This window comes from Lissotriton vulgaris, chromosome 1_1, assembly GCF_964263255.1.
Source record: "Lissotriton vulgaris chromosome 1_1, aLisVul1.2, whole genome shotgun sequence".
NCBI classification, from domain to species: domain Eukaryota; kingdom Metazoa; phylum Chordata; class Amphibia; order Caudata; family Salamandridae; genus Lissotriton; species Lissotriton vulgaris.
Window position 1 is genome coordinate 814,021,026 of NC_141685.1, and position 25,246 is coordinate 814,046,271.

The window sequence follows — 25,246 nt, forward strand, 5'->3', positions numbered from 1 at the left end:
TTGCCATTTGTTTGAAATTTTGACTAGATTAAATTCTATATATTACGGTCTTAAAGAGATGTTGAGTTAATAAAGTAAACTGACTTTTTAATAATAAGTCTGTTGACCCATATATACAGTAATCATTTACTTTGTATGTGTGCATTGTTACTCAGGGGTGTAGTACATACAATGGTGATTAGACTTGAACACATTTTGCAGTTAAACCAGATACTTTCACATGCCAAATAGTGTACATCAATCTCCGTACACATATAAAGACACTGCCTGCTTTGAACCTACAGTGAAAGGCATAACCACCATTCATGTGCCTAGCAACACTCAATCCTACCATCCACATGCCCAGCACAAGATAATGTCAGCATGCATGAGTCAAATGCAAAAACAAGGTGCTGGATGGAACATTGGAATTAATCTCATCTGCTGGCAATTGCTTGGTCTGCATCCCAATCCATAGTTTTTCACCCACAATGTCACCTTAGTTTGGCCCCAGCCATGTGCTAATCAGGCCGTCCGCAGTAAATGCTCTGGTCCTTGCATAGAGCCAGTTGGAAACAGAGACAGATTGAAGAGGTAGATTTGCTCAGGAGAATCCTCTGGCTGAAGGTGAGGTCTTAAAGCTTCATTAAAACACTTCCGATCACAATGGCAGCACCCCTCAACGTTTACGAAGACGTAGAGGATGTCAGTGGTGTATGCCTCTAACCCCCAAGGTATGTGATGGTGATAGCTTTCTCAGCCAAATGTAGGAGATCTGTAAGCCTCTCAATGTCAGAATAAGAGCTATTCTTCTCGGATGGACTTCCAGAGGTTTCATAGAGGATCTCTGCAAAGCCCAAAGAGAAGGGGGAGGAGGGTGTTGGATCACTTTCCAGAGTACTGCCAGAATACTCAATTTTGTATTTGTTTGTAAACCCTCAACTCGGTTCCTCATATTTCCATATAACATATGTTTGCAGGCTTCAGAAAAGGCAGAAGCCCAAAAGGCACCATACAAGGATATTACGTCTTACAAGGATAACTTCCCACCACAGGAGGCTCTTTGTCAAAAAGGGCCTGCATTATAGGGTGAGAGTGGGAGCTGACCAAAAACAATGGAGGGGAAAACACCCATTACAATAAATCCTAACAAAACAGGCCTTAATTATAGTCATTATCAAAACAGAGGGAGGACAAAACCCTATCCCAAGACCAATAAAAAACAAATTTAAAAAAAGGAAAAGAAGCGATCGTCATATCCAGATTGCAGCCTGCCTGTTCAGCTTCACAGATGAAGGACTGAAAGCAACCCTTACCCAAAGAGAGAATAATGCAGTTAACAATTAGCTAAATCAAAAGAGAGGTGCCAACAGGAGTAAGAAGAGAAGCAGCCAGCAGAAAGGAGATTGCACAAAAGGAAGTTCACTGTCACAGAGTGTGAATCAGTGACTTGCCTGCAGTGAAAAGCTTAGAACCATAGGAAAAGTGTATACTCACTTCTGTATGCGCTTCTCTATGACTGGGCGCACAGCACTGATCCAGTCTTCCTGGTTGCACGGCCCTAGTAAAATAATAAATGAAATTGCTCATCCAACTTGAACAAATAGAAAAAAGTAGGCTAATTTAATCTTCCAAACAGCATATGTCTTAAGTTTTAACACCAGCACTGAGACAAAAGCAGACTTTGCAGCAAAGAAACATCATCAAGTTATAAAACACTAAATACAAAAGAACTGCTCTAGAACAGATCGGACACCCTTAGGCAGGGGGTGAAAAGGAAACGGTTTACCATCAGAACTCGATTGGGGACAACAGTCGTCAAAATGCAGTACTGACACGTCGTCTTTTAAGGTAAATCCAATCTACAAGCCAGCCCAACAAAGGCGCTTGTGAATGTGAATAGTCACACGTTTAGACTCCGCAAACCACATATAACTATAAATACTGTATCCTTGTAGAGTTCTTGCTATTCACACATGTTTGCAGCACCATGCGTAACTGTAGGAAGCTGCCTCTCGTAGGGGCACCGTTGGTTCCGCTCACCAAGGCCCAGGGGGTTCGGGTGCAGGGGTTTTCTTTTATGTCTGATTCTTCTTTCTGGAGCCGGTCAAAGTCCGGGAGAGCCTCTGGATTCACTCTGCAGGTATTGTTGTTGAGCCCAGGAGAGGTCAGCCAACACTGGACTTGAGCTCAGGATCGCTGGGGAGCATGTTCTGGATCGGTGGGCCACCTGGCCATGGGCCGGAGTCGTCTGGTGAAAAGTGGGCAGGACTTGCAGATCTGGAGGGCACTGGTGTCCTTTGTGTAGGTTTCTTTGTGGACAGAGCCGCTGTCCTCAGGAGTTCTGGTCTTTTTCAGAGGCAGGCAGTCCTCCCAGGGTTTGTGGAGGTCGCCGACTGCTGAACAGGTGTAGTTTCTTTACAGGATTTCCAAGGGCTGCAGACAGGAAGGTAGGGCTGCCAATTCAGTAGGTGTCTTCAGTCTTCTGTACGTCATCTTCTTTGTCCTTTTTCTTCTTTAGTCAGCAGGCATCCATGGGACAATGGGGCATAATAGGTTGCCTTTGAGTTACCGGTGGGAAAGCTATGCACCGGACACCCCATATGCAGGCCATTGGTGCGGTCAAGTGCCAAAAGAGGTCGATTGGGCAGACAAGTCCCAGCAGGGCTTAGACAGCTGAAACCAGGCATCTTCACAAGTCCAGTCCAGAGTTCAAAAGGCATGAAATAAACAATGGGAAGGAGAATGGGCCAAAGGCAAACCAAAACATTGCACCAGGCCAGCGGTGGCTGCTCCATTAGGGCGTTGGAGCGCCGCCCCACTGCTTTCTCGCAGTGCGAGTAGATGAAAATGAAATGTTATTTTAAATACCATTTTATTTTCTGCTTCTCGAGCTGCGAGAAAGCAGAATGCCTGATTGGGGGTGGATGGGAGGGTATACCTGGTTGAGGGTGGGCAGGCAGGCCAGGGAAGAGTGGCTTGCACCACACTCTGAGTGCCCAGACTGTTTGGTCGGCCGGCCGACCAAAGTAGTCATGCACACTCTACATTTTCTCTATGAAGGCTGCATGCAGCCTACATAGAGAAAATGGCTTCCCAACAGGTGCCCGGCCAGGCGCCGCCCACAACTCAGCATCAATCACAACGCTGCCAATGCAGTGTTGTGATTGGCTACAGGAGGGGAGGGAGCATTCCTGCTCAAGGCTCAGAGGCAGTGCGGGATGGGACCGGTCTGGAAGGTTTCATTTATTTTCATTTTAACGCCCCCCCCATCCCCACCGTAACCCTCACGCGAAACCCCGCATGACCAACCCGTCCCCCGCACCCTCCCACCCCCTCAGAGAGTCGGCGAGCCAGGACTGAATGACACACTTCATACTTACAGCGCTACAGCCATATAAAAAAAAACTGCTACAGCAAGCGCTATAAAAACAAGTTAATTTTTAGATGTTAATCGTAGGCCAAGCCCGTTGTGTCTAACAGAGTGTGGCCGTCTGTATTTGGGAGAGGAGGTGGCACAAGTAGCTGGCCGCCTGTGGTACTAAGGGACGACCTCGCTGGGGCGAGTGGTTTGTTTGGAAGCTGTTTATTTATTTATTTATTTTTAAATGATTTTTACTGATTATGTATAAACTCAGAGTACATAAATTTACACTGAGAAAGTTAATCATAACCCCCTAGCCCTCGCCCCACCCCTTAGTCTGGCAGACTTCTATAAGAAAAGAGAAGTTAAAGAAAGAAAAATGTAAAGTATGGATACCACATTCTGCATCGTTTCGCCCCATATAATAACGGTGTGCTGTGCCCTGGAATCAATTACAAAGCTGGCATTTGAAAATAATAAACCAAGCTACCTCAAACTAGACACATACATAATAATATCACAGCATAAACCTCTTCAAATAAGAATACAGAGGCCTTGCCTATTCAAATTCAAATACAAGAGCAGTTACCAATTCCTCTGTCCAGTTACTACCTGATTTAATAGTTATAGACTTCACTAAGAGTGACACCAATAGGTCTAGGTTAGGTTTGAAGGAGTTGCCTATTATTATTATTATTGCCTTGATTGTCACACCATTTCTGTAGCGGAGCCCAGATTTTCAGACCAGTAGTGAGTTTCCTTCTACCTTTCCCCTTATAGATTGCAATTTCCAGCTTAAATGCGGCTAGTAATCTGGCGAGCCATTGCTGAAATGAGGGTGCCAGTTCATCTAACCAGCCGATGCAATACACATCCTAAAAACAGCCATTGACATAAATATAAATTCCCCCCCTTGTCGATTCCAGTTTGGATCAGTCGCTCCTAGAAGCATCATTTCAATAGTCAAAGTGATGGGATTTTTCACAACCGCTGATATAAACCTCTCAAGATCGAGTTTCAGTTGGGATAGGCCGTCGCAGGTAGCAAAAATATGTATACAGTCTGCATTTGGAAAGTGGCACCGGGGACAGTATGTTCCTTTACCCAAGCCCCATTTTGAAATTTTGTCAGGAGTATAATATAACATAAAGAGGGTTTTATAAAATTGCGTTTTTAGTTTAGTTGATAACAAATAAGTTTGTGACATTGCCATTGTTCTTTCAATTTCAGCCGGAGGTATACCAATTTTGTTTTCCCATTTCGAGGCTATCTTTCCTATATCATCAGGTGCCGAGTTACTTAATAGGATATATATTTCACTAATGGTGTTAACTTTACTGGACGACAGTGCCTCAAATATCTCACATTTAGTGCTGATAATTTCACAAAGATTTATTTTTGTTATGTAGTCCCGTATTTGTAGGTATTTGAATTAGTCTGTTATTAATTTGATATTTCATTCTTAGTTCCTCAAATGTGTGAAGCCCCGTAGAAGAACAGAGATTGCCGAAGTGTGTAATTCCAGCTGCTTCCCATTTCTTCATACAGCTATCCCTAAAGATAGCGGGCAGATCTAGATTATCTTTAAAAAGTGTATAGTATGAGACTCGCCCAATATCCATTAGTTTTCTTATTTTTGCAATATTTTAAAAGAATGTAGAAGCGGCTTAAATTTTACTTTTTTGTGATAGCTATCGTGTGGATGTTTAAATGGTAATTAACTTTGATGTACATCGAGGGAGGAGCTTAGCGCGCATCCAAGATGGTCGCGTAAGCACAGGGCTCCCCGGACCCTCGCCACTACTCGCAATTTATCCTGAAGATATCCTGATTTCTTGGACGGACTTTCGAAGATGAACCTCGACTGAGTCCATAACTCTTTCCAGAATTGAAATCGGACTTGGGTAACCGAAATTACAGCACTTTGAACTTTTGAGGCCCACCTGGAGGCTGTGCCGGGGACTTGGCGACTTGTGGATCCGGGACGAAGTTGAACAACAACGGCAGTGGGGCCTCCTTGGTGGCCGTACCTCCACTTTTGGTTTCGTTTCCGGATCCTGGCAGGGTCTGATTGAGAGACCGTTTCCCCCAGCTGGGGACCAATCCAACCTCCATTTAGTGTTGGTACTGCTTCCTCATTTTAGCTCTTTTGGGTCAAATTGTGACTTTCTCTTGGCCGTACGTGCCAGCTCTTGTGGTCTGTTGGCGCCCGGCCTGCCGGTGGCCATTTTCACCAGGTCGCGCGGGCCCCTCCGGGGAGCATCTTCCAGTATGGCGGGCAGGGGTGACTCCGAGAAGCGGAAGACCAAGACGTCTCTTCGTGGGGGACCGGTCCAGACAAACGTTATGGACCGGTACACTCAAGCCAAAGGATCCCCCGGGCTTTCCAGCCGTACCCCAGAGGACGCCAGAGACGACCCTTCTGCTCCTGTTGACTTGTCCCTGTAGGACATTATGAGCGCCATTACCGGCATGAGGGAAACCATCGGCCAGCAATATGAGACTCTGGCTCCTAAAATTGACACGGTCGCCATTGACGTCACTCTGATCAGGGCCGACCTGTCCAAAACTAACGAGAAAGTGAAGTCATTGGATTTGAAGACTGCCAGCCTCACGGCCGATGTGTCGGAACTCCAAACCGAAATTGGCAATTTGAAATCGGCCAATGACCTAATGTCCCATCGGCTGGAGGATTTCGAGAACAGGGCAAGACGCAACATTTGCGTCATAGGTGTTCCAGAAAATCCCGAGACTCACTCTGTTGACCTCCTGGTCGAAGATCTAATCCTCACCCATCTTGCCCCTTCTTGACTGATCAAGTTCTTCGCTGTGGAGCGTGCACATCGTGTCCCGGGCGGTAAACCCAAGCTGGGCGCTCCTCCGAGGCCTATCATTGCAAAACTATTTCATTTCAGAGACCGTGATGCGATCTTGTAGGCATTGAGAGTGCATGGCCCGGTGAAATTCGAAAACTCCTCGGTCAATTTTTCCCAGACTTCACTCAACTTGTCCAGAGACAAAGGATGAGCTTTCAGGGGGTTAAGCGACGTCTCCGGGACCTGGGATTGAAGTACGCAATGCTTTTCCCTACCAGGCTTCGAGTGGAATATGAGGAGCGGACCTTCTTTTTCGACCGACCGGACAATGTGAGTGACTGGTTGGATTCCATGCCTGGCCGAGGCGATCGGACGGAGCACCCTGGCGGTGCCGAGGGTGGTGAGCCTACGCAGAAGTGACTTTTCCGTCCATGACCTCCGAACATTGGACATCGCTCAGCTGGGTGCTATTTCTTTTGTATATTTTGCCTTATGGTAGTCCACTTCTGGGTGGCGGGTGGGGACGGGCCTCTTTCCTCCTCCGGGGTCTTTTTGTAGAATGGGATTGTTAGGGCGACAGGCACACTGCATTTTGGGGTGGCTTTTTAGTCTACTGCAGGGGTGCAGGGAGGGGGGAATTGTAACGGGTTTTGGTTGGGGGGGTGAGAGGGGGTGTTTGTGTTTCTGTTTTCCTTTCTCAAGGCGGCATATTGGTTCTTTCTCTGCTTCAGGTGTCCTGCTCTTTGTGGGGAGACACATGCAACACTTTTGGGGGTGGGGGGTAGTGGGTTGAGGTTCATATCTTGGAACGTCAATGGATCGGGGGATCGTATACAACGGGGTGTTGTACTGCAATATTTACGTTGTTTGTCCCCTGATGTGGTACTCCTGCAGGAGACGCATTTGGTCGGCAATGTGTGTCATGCTATGAATAGGTGGGGTTACCGATTGGTTGCACACTCCGGGTTCACCACTTGTTCTAGAGGGGTTGGTATTCTGGTCCAGTCTTCCCTCCCTCTGGAGATTGATAATGTCATTCTTGATGACAGAGGGCGTTACGCTGCCCTCACCGGTAGTTGGGAGGGTAAGACTCTTTCTTTAGTCACAATATATGTTCCCCCAGGCCTCCAGACCTCTACTTTCTCTGATGTTGGTCGGATGATGCTGGGGCTCCCTGATAGTCTTCTCCTTATGGGTGGGGACTTTAATTCTGTACTGTCCGGCGACTTGGACCGCCACCCCCCCAGGGACCTTCCCGCTTCCCAATCATGGCTCGGTGGGTTCTTGGACACCTTTGGTCTGGTGGATTGCTGGAGGTTAATGCATCCGACACTACGTCAATATACCTATCACTCCGGGGCTCATGGGAGTCTCTCCAGGCTAGATTACTTCCTCATGCCCGCTGTCCAGTCCTCCTACCTTGGGGAGGTTAGCCACTTGGCCCGGGGCATTTCGGATCACTCTCCTGTGTGGCTTATTTTCGATACGGGGCTGCATGCTGCGGGGCGGGTCGCCCCCATCAATCCATGGCATCTGCGCAACCCCAAGACCGGTACCAGCCTCATAAAGTCGCTCATCCACTACTTCCTGGAGAATGAGGGTTCTGTTTTGTCCTCAGTGTCCCTGTGGGAAGCCTTCAAAACTGTTATTCGCAGTCATGCCCTATCTTTAATAGCTGAGACCAAGAAAGCTAGGAATGGGGAGGTCGTGAGTCTGGAGGCCGAAATACTGGAGTTGGAGGCTGACCTAGACTTAGGTGTCAGCCGGGATAGACTCCACGCCCTCTGCTTGAAACAGTTTGATTATAAATCCCTGGTCAAAGATGCTGCCAAGACAATGTACAGGGAACAGCAAGGTAGACTGTATGATGTTGGGGATAAGGTGGGTAAATTGATTGCCTGGCTCAATAAGAAGGAGAGAGCGAAACGTGTGGTCCCTGTGCTTCAGAATTCTGACGGTGTGAATGTGACTGACCCTGGCGAGATTGTGGAATGTTTTGCTGACTTTTCGTGTGCTCTACTCCCCGGTGTCCGACAGAGATGAGGACGACTCTCGTTTATTGCTGAGGGACATCGCGCTGCCCTGCCTGTCTGAGGAGGATCGGGAGTGTAAGGAGGCGTCGTTGTCCGTCGACGAGATTGCGACTGCGATCCGTTCCCTCCGTTCCGGCAAAGCCATGGGCCCAAATGGCCTGCCTATTGAATTGTACAAATTGCGCCGGGATAAAGTCGCACCTTTTCTTCGTGATATGTTTATGGAGTCGCGTGATCTTGGCTCCCTCCCTTGTGACCAGCGTCTGGCTTCTATAGTTGTAATTCCCAAGGAGGGCAAGCCTCGTGACCGTTGTGCCTCATACAGGCCTATCTCCCTACTGAATGCTGAGCCGAAGATTCTCGCCAAGGTCCTTGCTAATCGTCTACTCACTGTTATTTGTGACCTGATCCATCCGGATCAATCTGGTTTCATTCCGCACCGGAACACTGCTCTTAATTTGCGGCGCCTACATGGCGTTCTCACTAGGGCGGAGTTTCTGTCCGAGCCAGCCATCTTGGCTTCCTTGGACGCCACGATGGCCTTTGACACGATAGAGTGGCCATATCTTTGGGCCACTCTGGAGAAGTTCGGTTTCAGTGCGGGATTTATCGGTTGGGTGAGACTTTTATATACGGATCCGCTGGCTCAGGTTGTTGTAAATGGTAGGGTGTCCCAGTCCTTCGCTCTTGGGAGGGGTACTAGGCAGGGGTGTCCGCTGTCCCCCATCGATAAAGGGCATTCAGTGGACCCCCGATTTTGAAGACCGGGTTTCGTTGTATGCCGACGACATTCTCTTGTACCTCACTTCCCCTCGCAAATCCCTCAACGTCCTATTTGACGTCCTCACTTCTTTTGTCAAAAACTCCGGTTTGATCATTAATTGGTCTAAATCGTGTGTGTATGCCATCTCCGGCGGCCTCCCTCCCTTGCCGAATAGGTTTCCCATTCAAATGTCACAATCCGGTTTCAAGTACTTGGGGGTCTACGTATCGTTGGACCCGGCTGTGCGCTACGTGCATAATCTCCTTCCTCCTCTCCGTCGATTGAAGTTGGATGTGGCTCGGTGGCGTAGTTTGCAGTTGTCGCCACTTGATCGAGCGGCACTATTTAAAATGATGTCCCTGCCCCGATTCCTCTACGCACTTCAGAACTCTTTTGATATTATTCCGGCGACCTACTTTCGGGAGGCGGAGGGTTTACAGAGGAGGCTTGTTTGGGACGGTCGCGCGCGCATCGCTCTCGCAAAACTAACTCTCCCCTGGTATGACGGGGGCATCGCGCTCCCGGACATCAGGAGGTATTATTGGGCCTCCCAGTTGTCCGCCATCAACCATGCTACGTATGCACCCGGTCCAAATCCGGCTTTTGAGATGGATAAATATCTGTTGCCTGGTGGCGACTTCAACAGAGCGCTCTACTCTCGGACGGCGGGGAGGAACCTAACAGGACCCACTAAGATTGCAGTGCGTGTGTGTGGAAGGATGCCAATGTGGCCATGGGATGAAATGATCGACTGACGCGAGCGACCCCTTTGTTTGCTTTGGAAAGATTGGGATGCCTCTGGACAACGAAAGGTTTTGAGAACTGGGATATGATTGGCATTAGCAGAGTGGGTGATCTCTGGGTGAAAGGTGCGGTCAAATCCTTTGCGTTGCTTCAGTGTGAGTATGAGTTGAGTGAGAGGGAGTTCTTCAGATATGCACAGGTGCGTCACGCTTTGTTGTCGGTCTTCACGGCCGGTACCACTGTTCCTGAATCTTCCTCGCTTGAGGACCGTATACTTGATGGTCATCTGCCCGATAGTACGATTTCCTTGATTTATAGGAAATCAATCAACAATCGGGCGGATCTCCTTGAACGTCTTAGGGAGGCATGGACCGGAGACAGGTTGGAATTGGATGACGAGGACTGGAAGTCTGCACTATCCTCCCCGAAAGAGGTCGCCATTCCTGCCCGTTTCCGTCTCGTCCAGCTCAAAATTCTTCACCGTGTGTATGTAACGGGTCCCCGTTTGGTTGCTATGGGTTTTTCCTCGGATGGGTTGTGTAGGCACGGATGTGGAATGAGTGCCACCTTCCTTCATATCCTTTGGGAGTGCCGTGATATTGCGGCGTATTGGCACCGCTTGCATGCTGTAATGGAGTGTGTCACTGGGGTCGCTCTGCTGCCTGAGGCTCGTAGATGTTTGTTGAATGTGTGGGAGCCGAATAACTACAACGTTGCCCAGGCCCGGTGGGCGGCACTTGGGAACATGATTGCCAAAAGGGATATTGCGCAGCTTTGGGGTTCCCAACGGCCTCCCACAGTGTCAGTGTGGAAGGAGAACATGGACTGGTGCATGTTTAGAGAGAAGACGGTATATCTGGCTAGGGGCAAGCCTAGGGCGTGGAGTAAAATTTGGGGCCAGTGGAACACCTACCGAGGGAACATCTGTACGCCCCCCCCCCCTTTGAAGACACTCCGGATATTTCTCTGTCCCCCTGACCCTGAGGTTCCTAGAATATTGTACTCCTTTGCTGATTGTCCTGACTTCCCACTGCCCCACTGGTCATCTCTATTGTCCTCCTGATTCTCTATCCAGTATGGCAGGTCTCCCCCACCGGAGCTCGACATCTTCTAAAATGTTTCTCGCCTTGAGTTTTGTTTTCTTGTTTTTCTCTTCGTTCCTTTTCTAAAAAATTTAAAATATTTATATCCTGCCTACCTCCGGAGTTGCCGAACATGTATCCTGTACTTCTGCTGGACCTCTGGGGATCAGTCGCTGCTTCTTGACGCCAAGCGGCCGGCCCCTGTGGTTGTAGGCCCATATCTGTAATGATGATGTTTTGCACAATAAAGTTTTTCCAAAAAAACCCAAAAAAACCCCCAAAAAACTTTGATGTACATCCAGCAGTCCTGCTTCTTTACGCTTTTAGTGGCACAATAGGTTCCTTGTTCCCCAATCGCCACGCTCCCTTGAATGGCTCTCAGGGCAGGAAGATGCTTCTCAACAGGAGACTGTGCAGATAACAAATGGCTCCTGAAAGCCTGCTGCGAGCAGACACGGAAAACGCATGGGGCGCTCCACAGCAATTACACAGACTTCCTTTCAGACCAGCAGTGACAAGTAATCAAAGCATACTTTCGTGCACCGAGGCTGGCATGAAAATCCGAGCAGCAGTCATCATGCACTTGTTGTATCAGAGCGTTCAGTAATTCCATTCACATAGCGTAAAGTCCACATAATTAACAGCATGGACCATGTTGCTAGGTGCCTAGATTGTGTGATGGGAGGGCTTGCATTGCATTTGGAGTGAAAGAAGACAGTCATCCTTTTCCTATTCCTGTTCAGGAAATGTTGTATATTTATTGGGTGAAATGTGCCTAATTTGAGACTCCTACCCTAGGGGGCACGCAGCAGCAGCATCATGTCACAGTTGATATGGTTGTGCTTGTGTGCGTCTCCGCCATACCAGGCAAAACATAATAAAAAAAAGACAGAATGTAGGAGTAAGAGCCAACAAAAACAAATAAAATACCAGAGAATTTAAAAAAACATAAAGGGCCAAATTTGTCAATGCTTCCTTCTGGTGCAGAGTCACTAAACGTGATGCAAATGAGTGCAAAGTGTTGATTTGCTTTTTACTTTGCAGCGCAAAACTTCCTCAACTAATGAAAACTAGTGCTACTTTCCACCAAGGAAGTTTCTCATGGGAGGTACATGGGTATTCCCAAGCTATCCCCCCCCCCATTGTATTTGATGCAAAGAGCCATTTACTAACATTTGTAAACAGGATTTGGCACAAAAAGATACACCTCCTAGAGGCAGCACAAATTAGGAGAAATATTTCTCTTTCTCCAAACTTTGCATGTGTGCAGAACACTGCAACTCATATTCAGTGGGAAACATTTTAAAGTATATTAGTATTTTGGACTGGAAAAAGTACTCCTCATACAACATAAGTTATGCTAGACATATCTTCTTCCACTCTCAGATAAACAGTTCCATAATTGCAGCATGCTCTGCGGAGATTAAACTTTCTAGGGCATAATGCTCCCAACATTGTGTGACCAAAAACATATATATAGATATGCTTTTTCATGTTCCAAAATAACTAACACATTAATGTCATTTGAAATTATATCTATTGACTTTTGTGCCTCCCGTCCTCACAGGAAGTTACGGGTCTCATCAGGAGCTACCACACCTATACTATACTCCCAGTATAAACTGCAGGATGGATTGGTTGGTAGCAGATGCATTTCTGGCTACTGTGAGAGGTGCACAGACCTTTTAGAAACACATGTACTGTGCATTTATAAACATGCTCCTGATTACACACAAGCAATTGGCTTGCCTGCAAAGTATTAATAGTATGTGGCCACACAAGCAGTTCTGTCAATTTGGCTCAAATTTGACCAGTAATCTTGAGAGTATTACGAGTAGGGACAATCTGTTACAGATCATTGTTTTAAAGTAGGTTAGTCTAATTCAAGTGGATCAAGAGTAGGAATCCTATCATGAAGATGCTAAATAAAAAGCCAAGGATTGGTATATGTGGTCCCACCAAACCAGATATTTGGCCTTCTCCCATCTCCAACAGTGCCGCTGTCACAAGAAGCTACACCAATACGACTCATTCCTGGCCCAACGAACCCCCCCTCTGCTGGTCCACAGCCAGGACAGTTACAGTCAACTCTACCAATGTGCCTTAATCATGACCTGCATCAACATCGTGCTACTTTTAAAAAACTAGTGCACTGAAGAGTAAATGTGTCAATGCATTATGCACATCAATCCTGAATTGTAGTACTGTTAGCCTCCTGTTCCAAACCAGCAGTTTCACAAGCCACTTTGCCAAAGAACTCCAGTTCCATTTGCAACACCACGACAAAGCTTTTCAAGGACTAGAGTCCTTGTGAGGAAATCTGCCAATGAATGTGAATCATGACTTACAGTACCATTACCATGTTGTTCCAGATTCAGGGCCTTGATAAACAGCTGTGCCATGTCACTCAGTTCTTACCTGTAACATAATCACCCTGTTCCAAGAACAGAACTCTTACTAATGATTTCTATCCCCTTTAACTGCCATGTCAGTCTAGTACCCTCAGATGTAGGTCTGCAAGTGTGCCTCAATTAAGCTCGGGTAAAGGTAGTCTGCACGTCTGGGAACCTACAGGTTTATAAATCTGAAGACTGTCTTCAGTGCAACTTCACTCACAAAGAAGAATCAGCACACCCTCTCCCTCAAACCACCTGCTGTCCAAAGTCATACTGAAGTGAGATGCACCCTCCTTTTCACATTCTCCCCTCATGTCTCATCTTCCAACCCTCCTCTCCTAAACAGCCCTCATTTCCCCCATCTTTACTTTTCCACATCCTTTATGAATTTCCTTTCCCCCCTTTCTTCCATTATAAGCCTTCTCTTAACACCATTTTCCTCCTGCTCCTCCTGCCCATTCTCCGTTTTGCTCAACCAGGGTTAGCTAGCTATATTGCAGCAGGTGATTTAGTACTGCGACCCAGTGGTTACGGGGATCCACCAAGTTCCAATTATGGCATTAGGCACAGGCTCCCAAAATGTACATTAACTCCTCATTTATTTATTTATTTTATTTATTTTAACATTTGTAAAGCGCGAAACGAAGGCCCGTGGGCATCTGGGCGCTAAGTAACTGCAATGTTTAGCCAACAAGGGGACTAGGAGATTATTGATTAAAAAGCCAAGTTTTGAGGTTTTTTTGAAAAGACCATAGGGACCTGCTGGTCTTGATCGAATAAGGCAGTGTGTTCCAAAGTTTTGGAGCAGCCACAAGCAGGGGCGTAACACAGGCCCACGCAGCCCCCGCAGTGCGGGGGGGCCTCAACGCTCCGGGGGGCCCCAATCTCACTCCCAGCGGAGGAAGACTGCTGCAAGCAAGGCAGCAAGCCTAGATTGTATGGTGCGCACACGCCATGGAACGGTGACAGCCTCTGTTGTAGGAATGTTAAGTTGCAGGGGTGTGGTGACACGGGCCCCCATGGGGGGCCCCATGCTCCAGAGGCCCCCTCACGGGCCCCCACGCTCCAGCCTCACTCTCGGCAGAGCCAGGTCTGTGGAATGCGTGCGCACACCACGGACGGTGACGTGGTGGCTTCTCTATTTCACTATTAGTTATGGGGGTGTAGGCACAGGCACCCGCAGGGGGGCCCCCACGATCCAGAGGCCCCCTCACTGGTCTCAGTAGAGGCAGGTGCAGGCAGACCTATGAGCAGTGAGCACACACCACGTATGTGGTTGAAATGGTTTGTGGGCATGGCGGCGCGCAGTTGTTGTCTATGGGTCTGCGCGCCGCGGTGCCGCGTTTTTCGGGGGCGGGGCTGGTGGCGAATGCGTGCAGTTTTTTCATGCGCATTGTGGGGTGCGCATGACTTTGGTACAGACTTCGAGGAGGGGTGCGGCCGCCGTTGTTGTGTCGTGCTAGAGCAGGGATTGTTGGCCTCTGCCTGGCCCTGCCCTGGCGGCTGACCTCACCTGGCAAGGCCCCGGTGTCTCCCTGTCTTCTGCTGCCCGCAGCCCGCCCCGCTCTCCTTCGGAGCTGCAGGCCAGCCCAGGCCTGGGGAGGTGATGAGGAGTGATGAGTGTGTGTGTTGGTTGTCCTGCTCGTGTTAATACAGGAACATGTTTTGTGCGACATTTGCTTCCACACGCGAAACTGTAAAATTGGATTCATGCCATCTTCATGGTTTGCGATTTGCTGGATCGTTCTAATGGATTGGTAGTTGGTATGGTTTTCAATGTTTCCCTGTGAGTGTTGCATCAAAACAAGGTGTTTTGGACGTGTTGTGGTCTCTGGCTGCGCTAGTGGAGGGATGTGTTCTGGGTGATGCATGTTCTGATGGTGAACCATGGAGTGCATGTTTGATGACGTTTTGAGCTGACACACAGTCTGTGTGTGATGGAGCGAACCGGGAGGTGAGAGCACGGACTACATTTGGAGCACTGTTTTGGATTCGTAGGAAAGATGAGCTGATCGCATGCATTGTGCTGCAAGTTGTTTTCCATCTGCTTCTTTTTTGGGCCTCTCCTGCAGATACTTCTAGTGGCAGCGATGAAGAGGCAGGCTCACAGGCTTCTTAGCGGGCAGCGAGGTGTACTTTGTTTCTCTATTCCGACTTCTGATGTTGTAGCTTTTGCATTCAGGCGGAGCTTTGCCTGCATGGTCTATATTGCAGTCATGTGTAGTGCAGTCAGGGGGCGCCGGGGGAAACTAGAATGTACAGCATGGGCCTATGGAGAGAAGCAGTGAGGTGCTTTGTATGCGTGGACCAGGAACAGGGGTGAACCAAAAGTCATGTAATCTTTATGGCACCATGAACAAGGCAGCAATGGTTCCAAATTAGTAAAACGGTGCCACATTGGTCTGAAAGGAAATTGGTGGCATGGGCAGTGTCTGTCCATCTTTGTAGAGGAGGGATGCTTCCAAGTACTATGCAGATGTGGCCTCCTGGGTGAGGAGATGAGTGGGAGAGCAGTCACAATTGACAGTCTTGAGCGGAGTTTGCATTGTCCTGGGGGGTCCCATTTTGGCCTACTCCTGCCATGGTGAATGAGGTCAGCATTTTGAGAGGAGATTCCGGCCTTCAACATCTCATGCTCGGGAGGGCTGTCAGAGAAAGAGGTGGACATGTCGGACCAGCCCTGAATGGGTGGAGGGGTGGATGAGTGAGTGAGGGATGGATGGATGAATGAAGGGGTGGATGATGGGCAAGTGGGTGGATGGATGAGTGAGGTGATGGATTGATGAGTTGATGTGTGAAGGGGTGAGTGGATGGATAGATGAGTGAAAGGGTGGATGTGGGGATCGATGAGTGAGCTGAGGGGAGGGTGGATGGACAGAGGAATGGATGGATGAGTGAAGGAGTGAAGGGATAGATGGATGAGAGGGGGATGGATGAGTGATGGGGTCAATGGATGGATTCATGAGTGGATGGGTGGGTGGATGGTCGGAGGGAGGGATGGCTGGGTGGAGGGGTCGATGGGGAGAGAGATGGAGGATGGATGGATGACTGGGGGGTGAATTGGTGGAGTGATGAGGGACTGGGAGGATATGAGAGTGGGTGGGGGGTGGCTGGATGGGTGAGGGGGTGAATGGCTGGATTGATGAGGGGGGGAATGGCTGGATGGATGAGTGGATGGATGGGTGGAAGAGTAGATGGATGGGTGTAGAGCTGGATGGGGTGAAAGGGTGGATTAATGGATGGTGAATGGATGGGTGAGGGGGTGGATGAATGAAATGGTGGATGGAGGGATGCATGATGGATGGGTTTGTGGATGGTTGAGTATGTTTGGATGTGGATGAGCTTACTTGTATGCTGTTGCACGGCCTCCTCTGATGTGTCTGTGGAGCGTGCCTTTTGTTCCGAGGTTGCGTCCTGAGTTTTGGCCTCCTGTCCTGAATTTTGACCCGTGGTGGGGCAAGGTGGTGGGCTGGGACACCGGGGAGGGCCCCCTCGTTGTGCTTTGCAGGGGGGCCCCCTCAAGTTTCGTTATGCCACTGGCCACAAGGAATCTTCTGTCACCCCAGTTGACAGATTTAGTTCGGGGGATCACCAGGTCCAGGGAGCTGGAAGAGCGCAGTGCTCTGGATGGACAGTAGGGGGTAAGGTTCTGAGTGAAGAACGCTGGGACAGCGTTGTGTAAAGCCTTATATACCAGGCATAAGGTCTTAAACTTAATCCTCTTCCTCACCGGAAGCCAATGGAGTTGTTTTATGGTGGGTGAGACCGGATGGAATTTGGGGATTCGCCCTAGGAGCCTGGCGGCCGCGTTCTGTATAGACTGCATTTTTGTTAACACTCTCTCCTGGGCCCCTAGAAACAAAGCGTTACAATAGTCTAGGGTGGAGAGCACCAGGGAGCTTACCAGCGTTTTCACCATGTTTTCAGGTAAGAAGGGCAGAATTATTTTGATGAGCCTAAGTTTATGAAAGGCTGAAGAGGATATCTGGTTGGCGTGTGGAAGAAAGTTCAGACGGTTGTCGAACATGACTCCCAAGTTCCTCACTTTGTCAACTGGGACTGGGGGCTGGCCCATGGATGACGGCCACCAAAGGGGGGACCACTCCGGAGAGAGATTGCCAAAAATTACAGCCTCCGATTTGTCGGAGTTTAGCTTCAGACAATTGTGTGACATCCAGTTCCCGATGGCCGACATACCCTGGTTGAACATGTTGGCTTTCTGAAGCCCGTCATTTTTGACGGTAAGGACCAGTTGGGTGTCATCAGCGTATGAAGTGAGGCTCATCCCGTGTGCCCTGATGACGTTGGCAAGGTCCGACACATAAATGTTAAAAAGTGTTGGACTAAGGGATGAGCCTTGGGGAACTCCACACGGTAGTGACAGGGGGGAGGATTCAAAATGTCCCACAGTGACGACCTGGGTCCTGTTGGCCATCACGTTTGCGTCGGATATTTTACCCTTGCATAAAGGGGAAAAGAAAACGAATGTCAGAGAGGGAAAGACTTGAGGACTAGACTGCCCTGTGGTGATTCAAAGTAACCGAACTAACTCATGTCCTGCACACAAAGCTCACATCACTTAGCTGCTTTCAGGCCATTAATAAAGGGTCCTCATGAGTGGCCTGGTAAATTTGCTGGATTTCCCACACACCAGAGTTCCTGATACCGGGAGGTACCGGTAATTCCGGGAGGGGAGGGGTGAGGTAGGAAAAATCAAGCCCTTTAAGAGTGGAACCCTGAGGGTTCACTAAGAAATGAGGAATTCATGACGGAATTGGTAATTCCGAATTCGATTCCACAATAATTCCTCATTTTGGGCCGGATTTCCACCCGAAGCATTCAGCTGTTTTTAACTGCTGAACTCTGTGGGTGAAAGGTAAGATCTGTTGCGTTTCCACATATCTCATAACTCCGATGGATCTAGTATCTGCTGTTACCAGCCCCAATGGAATTAAGAGGCCAGTCGTACTAAGAAACGGACAGAAGAAGGCAAGTCCACGTCAACATTACTGAGCCAGTTCATTAAAAGTGGAGACTACTCCAGCAACAGACCACTGGCATTGCATTTCAGACCTTCCAGCTCTCCTGGCATATTATATGCCCTCTCAACTCTCCAAAGAGGCCTTCGTCAACTACACAGTCCACACCCACACTGCCTGAAAGTGAAAGTAACAAATTGTTAATTTGTTTCTATTAGGCCTGTAATAAACACGGAGCCCTAGGCGAACATGCTGTACCTAGCAGTTGAATTGAAGACATTCACACGAATGTACTGTGTACTGGGGGCCGTCCCTCCAGGGCTAGCGGCTAGGAGACGGGGAGGAGGGCATCTTAGCATTGTGGGTCTGCAGGGGTATGCGATAGGTCGCTGGTGTAACTGGTGTAGCAACTGCCCGATTTTAAGGTGCTGAATTTACCAGCCTTGGAACACAGACCATGTTGGTCCTTCTGAGATTTAAATCGGTGTCCTTCAGGAATTGGTAGAAGACCCGAGTATGTTCGAACTTACCATCTTTTGCATGGTCCCAAACCAAATTCTTGTCTTTTACCCACTGTAAAATCTGTACACTTCTCCCTGCTAACCAGTGGTCCAGAACCTGTCCTCCTCCTTTCAACATGATGAAAGGGGTATAAAAGTCACTAGTGTATGCTACTACAATGTACCCAAGGCCTGTAAGTTAGAGCTGACAAGTGAACTGCAGCACTCACTGTGCCATCCACTATAGTTTCAATGTAAAAATGACTGTAGGCCTGCAACCAGTAGCCGTGCTTTACGGGTTTATACTGGAAATTCGACGTGTCAAAATAACACTTTTTGACAGGCTTAAACTCTGCTTTTAAATATTAATAAGACACCCAAGTTTGCCTTAAATCGCCGTAATGCAGAGTTTATGGTATTTAAAGTAGGACATTCAAAGGTTTAATGCTAAACACGTCCTTACAGTGATAAAAAAACCTAAAAAGCTATTTTTGAAGAATCAGGGTTAGCTATCTCAGTTTAGGAAACCACATCAAATTTATTTTTGGACGTTTTGAAATATTTATTACAAGCCAACTTCACAGGGGAAGTCTGATTTATAACACATTTTGGAAAGATGACCAGGTATTTTAGGCCAGCCGGAATCCTCTGGAAGCTAAATCTGCATTTTGCTCTCCCACTTCGATTAGCCTTTTAACAGGTGTGAACGAGGTGTGAACTTGCTCATACAACACTGGGGGCCTCCACTTTAACAGGCAAAAGGCAGCCTGGACGTGGGCGGGGTCACCTGTTGTCTTTCCAGCCAGTCAAGACTGATCATAGTCTGCCTCTTTTGACATAAGGCATCACAGGTCTGCTAGGTTTACATATAACATTTCACGTGCACTTTAAAATGTGGGAAACAGTATAACAAAACAACATGTGGGTATCCACTGTCTGACTGCTGAGAGCTCATCGTTGTTCTATCAGACTTTTGTCTCCGAAATTGTTGTGGGTAGAGGAACTACACCAAACTGGATTTTTGCGTTCGAGTGGGACAATGCTGGGATTACCATAATACAATCACCCAACACATACACATTCAGCTCTCAGAGCCCAAGTTTAGTGCGGCCTAAGACTTTGTCCGTCGTGCAAATGCCAAAAGTGGGTAGGGTTAGCCCTCTGAACTTTTGCGTCATTGTTAGGGCACCCCCTGGGATCATTCCTACCCACTAACTCATGACAGGTATAAATGTGACATCTCTTGGAAAACCCTTCAGAACCCTACTGGAGATGTGCAAGATCAGAAGACCGAACCTGCTATCTGAGACTTGAATGGAGCCTAGAAGACTGGATATGGCCTCCCTCTTGTGCCCAGAGAAAGGAAGTGGTCTCCAAGGGTCATAAGTCTGACCTTCGTCTTAAAGCTCTAGGAATGCTACAAGAGGCCTTTTCCTGCAATTGTCTAGCAGACCAGTGGCAACTGGACCTGGGCTGGACCCTACTTTTGACCTCTGCCTATCACCCTGTGACTCTCAATGTTTATCCACTGAGGTCAAGGGGAACTTTAGAAATGTACTCTTGCAGTGAATTGGGACTTAAATGACTAAAGTCAGAAGGTAAAATCTTTTACTAGGGGAACCTGGTTGGGGAATCTGCCCCACACTCCATTGCGACCAGCGTCAAATTGTGCCTAGGTCTTGTTCTACTGTGACCTTTGACTATCATTGCCACTTTGTGTTTCCTGGTGCCATTTCTACACTTAAAAATGCAAATCTCCAGCTCTCCTTATTGGATCTTCGTCATTTGGGTGTCATTTTGTTTATTATACTTCACTGTATTACTTTAATTTGTTTATGGACTTTTATAGTTCTGCATTTCCACTTTACTACAATTTTAGTACTGCATAAATACTTTACACATTGCCTCCAAGTTAAGCCTGCCTGTTTCATGCCAAAGCTACCATAGGGTTGAGCTCAGGTTTAGGTTAGTGAATGAGGCTTACAAGGGATACAGAGATTCTGGTGATTACCCAAGATGGATACCTACCTACCTATTCCCCCCATTAATATCTTCATTTCTTACAGGCATTTACTGCTAATCTTGCAGAGTTATCTTACTAATCACATATAGTGTCTTAGTGTTTTAAAAAGGTATTCACACTCAACTCAATGTTCCTCTTTGTGTTTGCCCTTGGAGGGTGAAAGGTTAAGATTTACCTTCCAGGTACAAGATATGTGATCTGCAAGCTACACACAGATTACTGTAGCGGGAAATAAACCACTTACTTTCACTTCCTAAAAAACAATTTGTGATAGCTAATATGGAATGATTTACAAATGAACCAGTCGGTCAGTGCTATATGTTGGCAAAACAAGCTAAAATTTCCAAAACAATCATTATGTGTAGTTCCTTTTAAGAAGCATGAGTGGTTGCAGCATAGGAGATGCAGCAAAGTTACGGACCTTCTAATATGAACTGTGTTTCAAACTATGTTTTAAGCAGCACTAACAAGCTACATAAAATTACACTATACTGTGCAAGTTGCTTTTAAGTATTCACTCCGAATCACACATTGTTACTGTAAAACTCATTCTACTTGAGGCCCAATGACTAAGGGATGATCGGGGAGACCACCTTCAGTCTCATATTTTGCACTTGAATTATTTTTATTCTTGGATAGATCACTTCATAGGACTGCCACCGTTCCTTTACTTGCCATAACTGCGAGCAAGTACTAAGTGCTATACCAGAGCCTGGATAGTTTCATCTTACAAAGGGATATACTCCGGAAGTCTTGTCAGATTCAACATGTTATGGGCAAGTTTAGCGAATACACACCAAAGATTGTTTTTCACCCATAAAAGTTCAGGAAATGGGCATTGCAGGTCTTTAACAGCCTATGAGTTTGAGTACACCCACCAACGTACATTACCAAGGGTATTCACCAACTTCTCTTCAACACTTTTGTATCCTGGAAAAAAGACGTAGATTACTCCTGATAAGTGCAGGAGTAAAATGTGACTTTCTTTAATAATGGGGGCCAAATTGTTTTTTCATGGATTCTCAATCGTCATCATTAAAGTTATATTTATTATCTTTATTATTTTGGCATGCATTACACACTTTTAATCAATAAGGATTGCAAATATCTTTTTGGTACATTTACATTGAAAACCAGAAAACTACCCAATGGATTAACTAAATTGGCTTCAACTTTTCTCCGTTGTTAGGTCTCGCCTACCCAGCATGCAAGCGCTGCTTTGAAGTGTCCTTTTGGAATCCCGCCATACTTTTTTGGAAACTTGTGCAAGTACTGCACTGTTTCCAATGAGCCCTCGTGCATGCACGGCGTTTACCTTGCGGGAGCGAGCAGTGAGGCCATCTGTTTGCAATTATTGCGCCTGTCGCTGCTCGCTCGCGTAAGGTAAACACTGCAGATGGACTGACCCTGGAAGCCGCTCCCCTGTTCCCTACTGTGGTATTTCTGGCCGCGCTCCGCTCAAAGTCCAGAGTGCGAGTTGCTTTAACTTTCGGGGCTGCGCTTGTCTTTCAGCGCTTGTTTAAGGTCATCATTGGTCTGTCAACCTACTGTACAATGAGTTATCAGCCATTCTGAAATGTTCCTTTAGATTTCTCATTGCTGTATTTCCTTATATCTCTCTCAATTGTTTTAATTATGAAATACTCACTAGTCCAAGTACCACTGGTGAATGACAACACTGAAAGCCCCTCCTACCAGTAGACTAGGAACAATAAAAATGTCTACAAAAAATGTCAATAGGAAGTTTCCACTTTAAATGAGCCGCCGCCGAGTGCCTTAATTTCTTCACGTTTGTGTGCGGCACATCACCAGAAAGGGTCCGAGACGGGTAGTGTGCCAGGACAGAGTAGGTTAAAATACGACTGGCGATATTTAAGATGTGTTCAATGCTACACAGGGATATCTTGTTTCCACAGACCGTATTTACTCAGTTACTTGTGATTCTTGTCACTCCTTCACAGGGAAGGGTGTGCATGGCTTGTTCTCTGGGTGGTATCCCAGCATCGCCCTATAGCACGGTATGATCTTAGGCATGCCTGTGGTGTAGGCTTCTCGGCTCACCCATGGGGCCTTGCGCCACAGTGCAGGGCTGGCCAAGTCTCCCAGAGAGAACAAATAGGACTTGTGAATCTCACTGGCGCTTGAACCTGCTAACCTCCTGTTTGCACACATGTCACAGGCCGGGGGACTTGAAGGCCTCCGAGCTGCTGTGGTTCTGAAAAGCAGCCAGTGATTGGCAGCGCACGCAACACCCATGCAAGCAAAACAAAACACCAAAATGGCTTCCATGTGACAGGGACCAGACAGGCTGCCGAAGCCCCTCCCCCACACCCTGTAACCAGAGAGCGGACGCTGCTGCGTTCAGATGCTTAGGACAGAATATAGCACCAGAATGGTGGACCTTTTAGAAAGTCGATGTTTAGTGGTTGTGCTCCTAGTCCCAGCTCACCATCTGAACTTAATGGTGTGATCTTGGTCAAATCGCTTTCGGAATTATCACAGACAGAGCGGTGAGCATTTTTGCACAGTTCATTTTATACATACCAATTGTTTCGCTTTTACCAGTTGTGTTTTTACTCCATGTCACAAGTCAATTATACTGATCGGGTATGTGCTATTGGCTTTTGTTTTTATTTCTTACTCAGGCACACTACGATCATTTTGACATCTGAAGGTATGTTCCTCATTGATCACCAGGTTTTCAGGGTGGTGTGTTCACCCACGCACGCTTGCATGCTGGCTTAGTCGCCTTCGTCACGCACAAATTTTGTTGTGCATGAAGTGTTTTTAGAAATAGTAGTTACTTCTAGGGATTTTTGTCTCTTATTAGTAACATTTCGACCGCACAGGGTCATTGATTTGACCTAACTTTTCCCCTCTTTGGTCCTCTTTACTCAACCACATTTACTTTCCACCTTTCTTTTCTCCACAACAGACAAATCTCACTATACTATAGTTGTCCATCATCAGAAGTTGTATGGTTTGGTTTTCTCACCTTTGGCCTTATCATACAGTTGTGTACTCGTTACTGTTGTCACCTGTAACTGATCATGTCATAACTGTATTACCTGTACTCCATCACCTTCCCTTGTATCTCCCTCCCAGCCCTGAGTTGTCGTGGGATTCCATCCCCCTGAGCGACGAAACACGTGTCGGCTGGTCTCTGTAGAAAATTAAAGACATTACTTTTGGATCAACCTACTACAAGATTAAGATCTGTTTTTTTTTTCGTGATTTACTTAATAGGCTTTTTGTCCTTTGCTGCTGTGTCCAACTTGACACTATTATTGTATATACGAGAGTGTGCATAGGTGATCTGTTCTTTACGCTTTCTCTGTGTGCTTCAGTTCGACCTCTGACAATGCTGAAAGTGCTTGGGAACACGAACATCCTAGTTTTAAGGGCTACCACATAAAATAAACAGTGGCCCTCTTTACCAGCGGCTCGGTTAATTGTGATATGTGCTGGGAATCCAGTTATGCCTCTGTGAAACCTGGAATCGAGTGGCAATTGCAACACACAGTAAAACAACAAAGTACATGCTAACATTTATCCCGTGGTGACGTTACCGGTTGAAAGGGCAGTGCTCCTGGGGCATAACACAGACCCCTGGGGTGCAGGTCGGACCCCAACTCTCCATTGGGCCTCCATGAATATGTTAGGCCACTGCCAAGCTTTGCTGCGTCTTCCATGCAGAACAGAGTCCTAACGATGGCATCATCTGAGCTCAATTGCTGTGTGATAATACACGCAAGATTTGTCTAAGATTATTCCATTCACAAGGCTCCTTTCTCAGTGGTTCTTTCACATGACTTCATTTCCTCTCCCCCTGGTCCGCTTCCTTCTTTTCCAGCTCTTCTGCATTGCCCCTTTCTCTTTTATGGGGCAAACTGAGTAACATGAAGCACTGCTTCAAAAACATCACACCAGGGCTGAGAAATATTTAGGCGCAAGAAGGTCCTCTGAGGAGTAAGTACCAGCACTTCTGGGTGGACACCAATTTACTAAAGGAGTTCCTTTTAGTCACTGTCTGTGCATTTCTCTTTTGCGCTTGTCAGGATAGTGGAGCCGAGATACAGCCATCGAGGGCCTGCGTTGGACACCCCTGATTTCAAGTACAAATGCTGGCCACCAACTCGCCCCCATCCAGAGAGAAGTCACCAATTGTGAAAAAAACTCTCCATGTGCTTTCTTTTTTGTTTGCAAAGTTTTAAAAACTTTTGTTTTCCATCGCATGTCAACAGCAGGAGGGGAAACCTCTCCAATTTGCATTCCAAATGATCAGCTTTAAAGATTTCAAATGCAGACCAGGGTTTTTAGCACCATAGACTACCATGTCTATGAGAACTACTGTCAATAGAAGTTGGGTTACCCAATTCTGGCACCGCAGATCAAAGATGGCCCCAGTCTACATACAGAAGAGGACAATAGGTCTCGCCTTTGTGACCTTATAAGTGTTTAGCCATGCAACAGTTGATGTTGCACCAAGGATATTGTGCTGCATAACTAAATACTTATAAGGTCCCAAAGGCAAGACCTATTGGCTATGCCAATGCAATTTTTTTCA

General features: G+C 47.2%; 1 protein-coding gene across 1 annotated transcript in view; it reads right to left on the reverse strand.

Annotated features, from left to right (window-relative positions):
* The window catches only part of UCHL5 (ubiquitin C-terminal hydrolase L5), a 223,054-nt gene that overhangs the window by 77,092 nt on the left and 120,716 nt on the right, over positions 1-25,246 (reverse strand). The window contains exon 7 of the mRNA XM_086956996.1: positions 1,477-1,540. Within this exon, the coding sequence (XP_086813122.1) occupies positions 1,477-1,540 (64 nt within the window). The remainder of the gene's footprint in view (positions 1-1,476; positions 1,541-25,246) is intronic.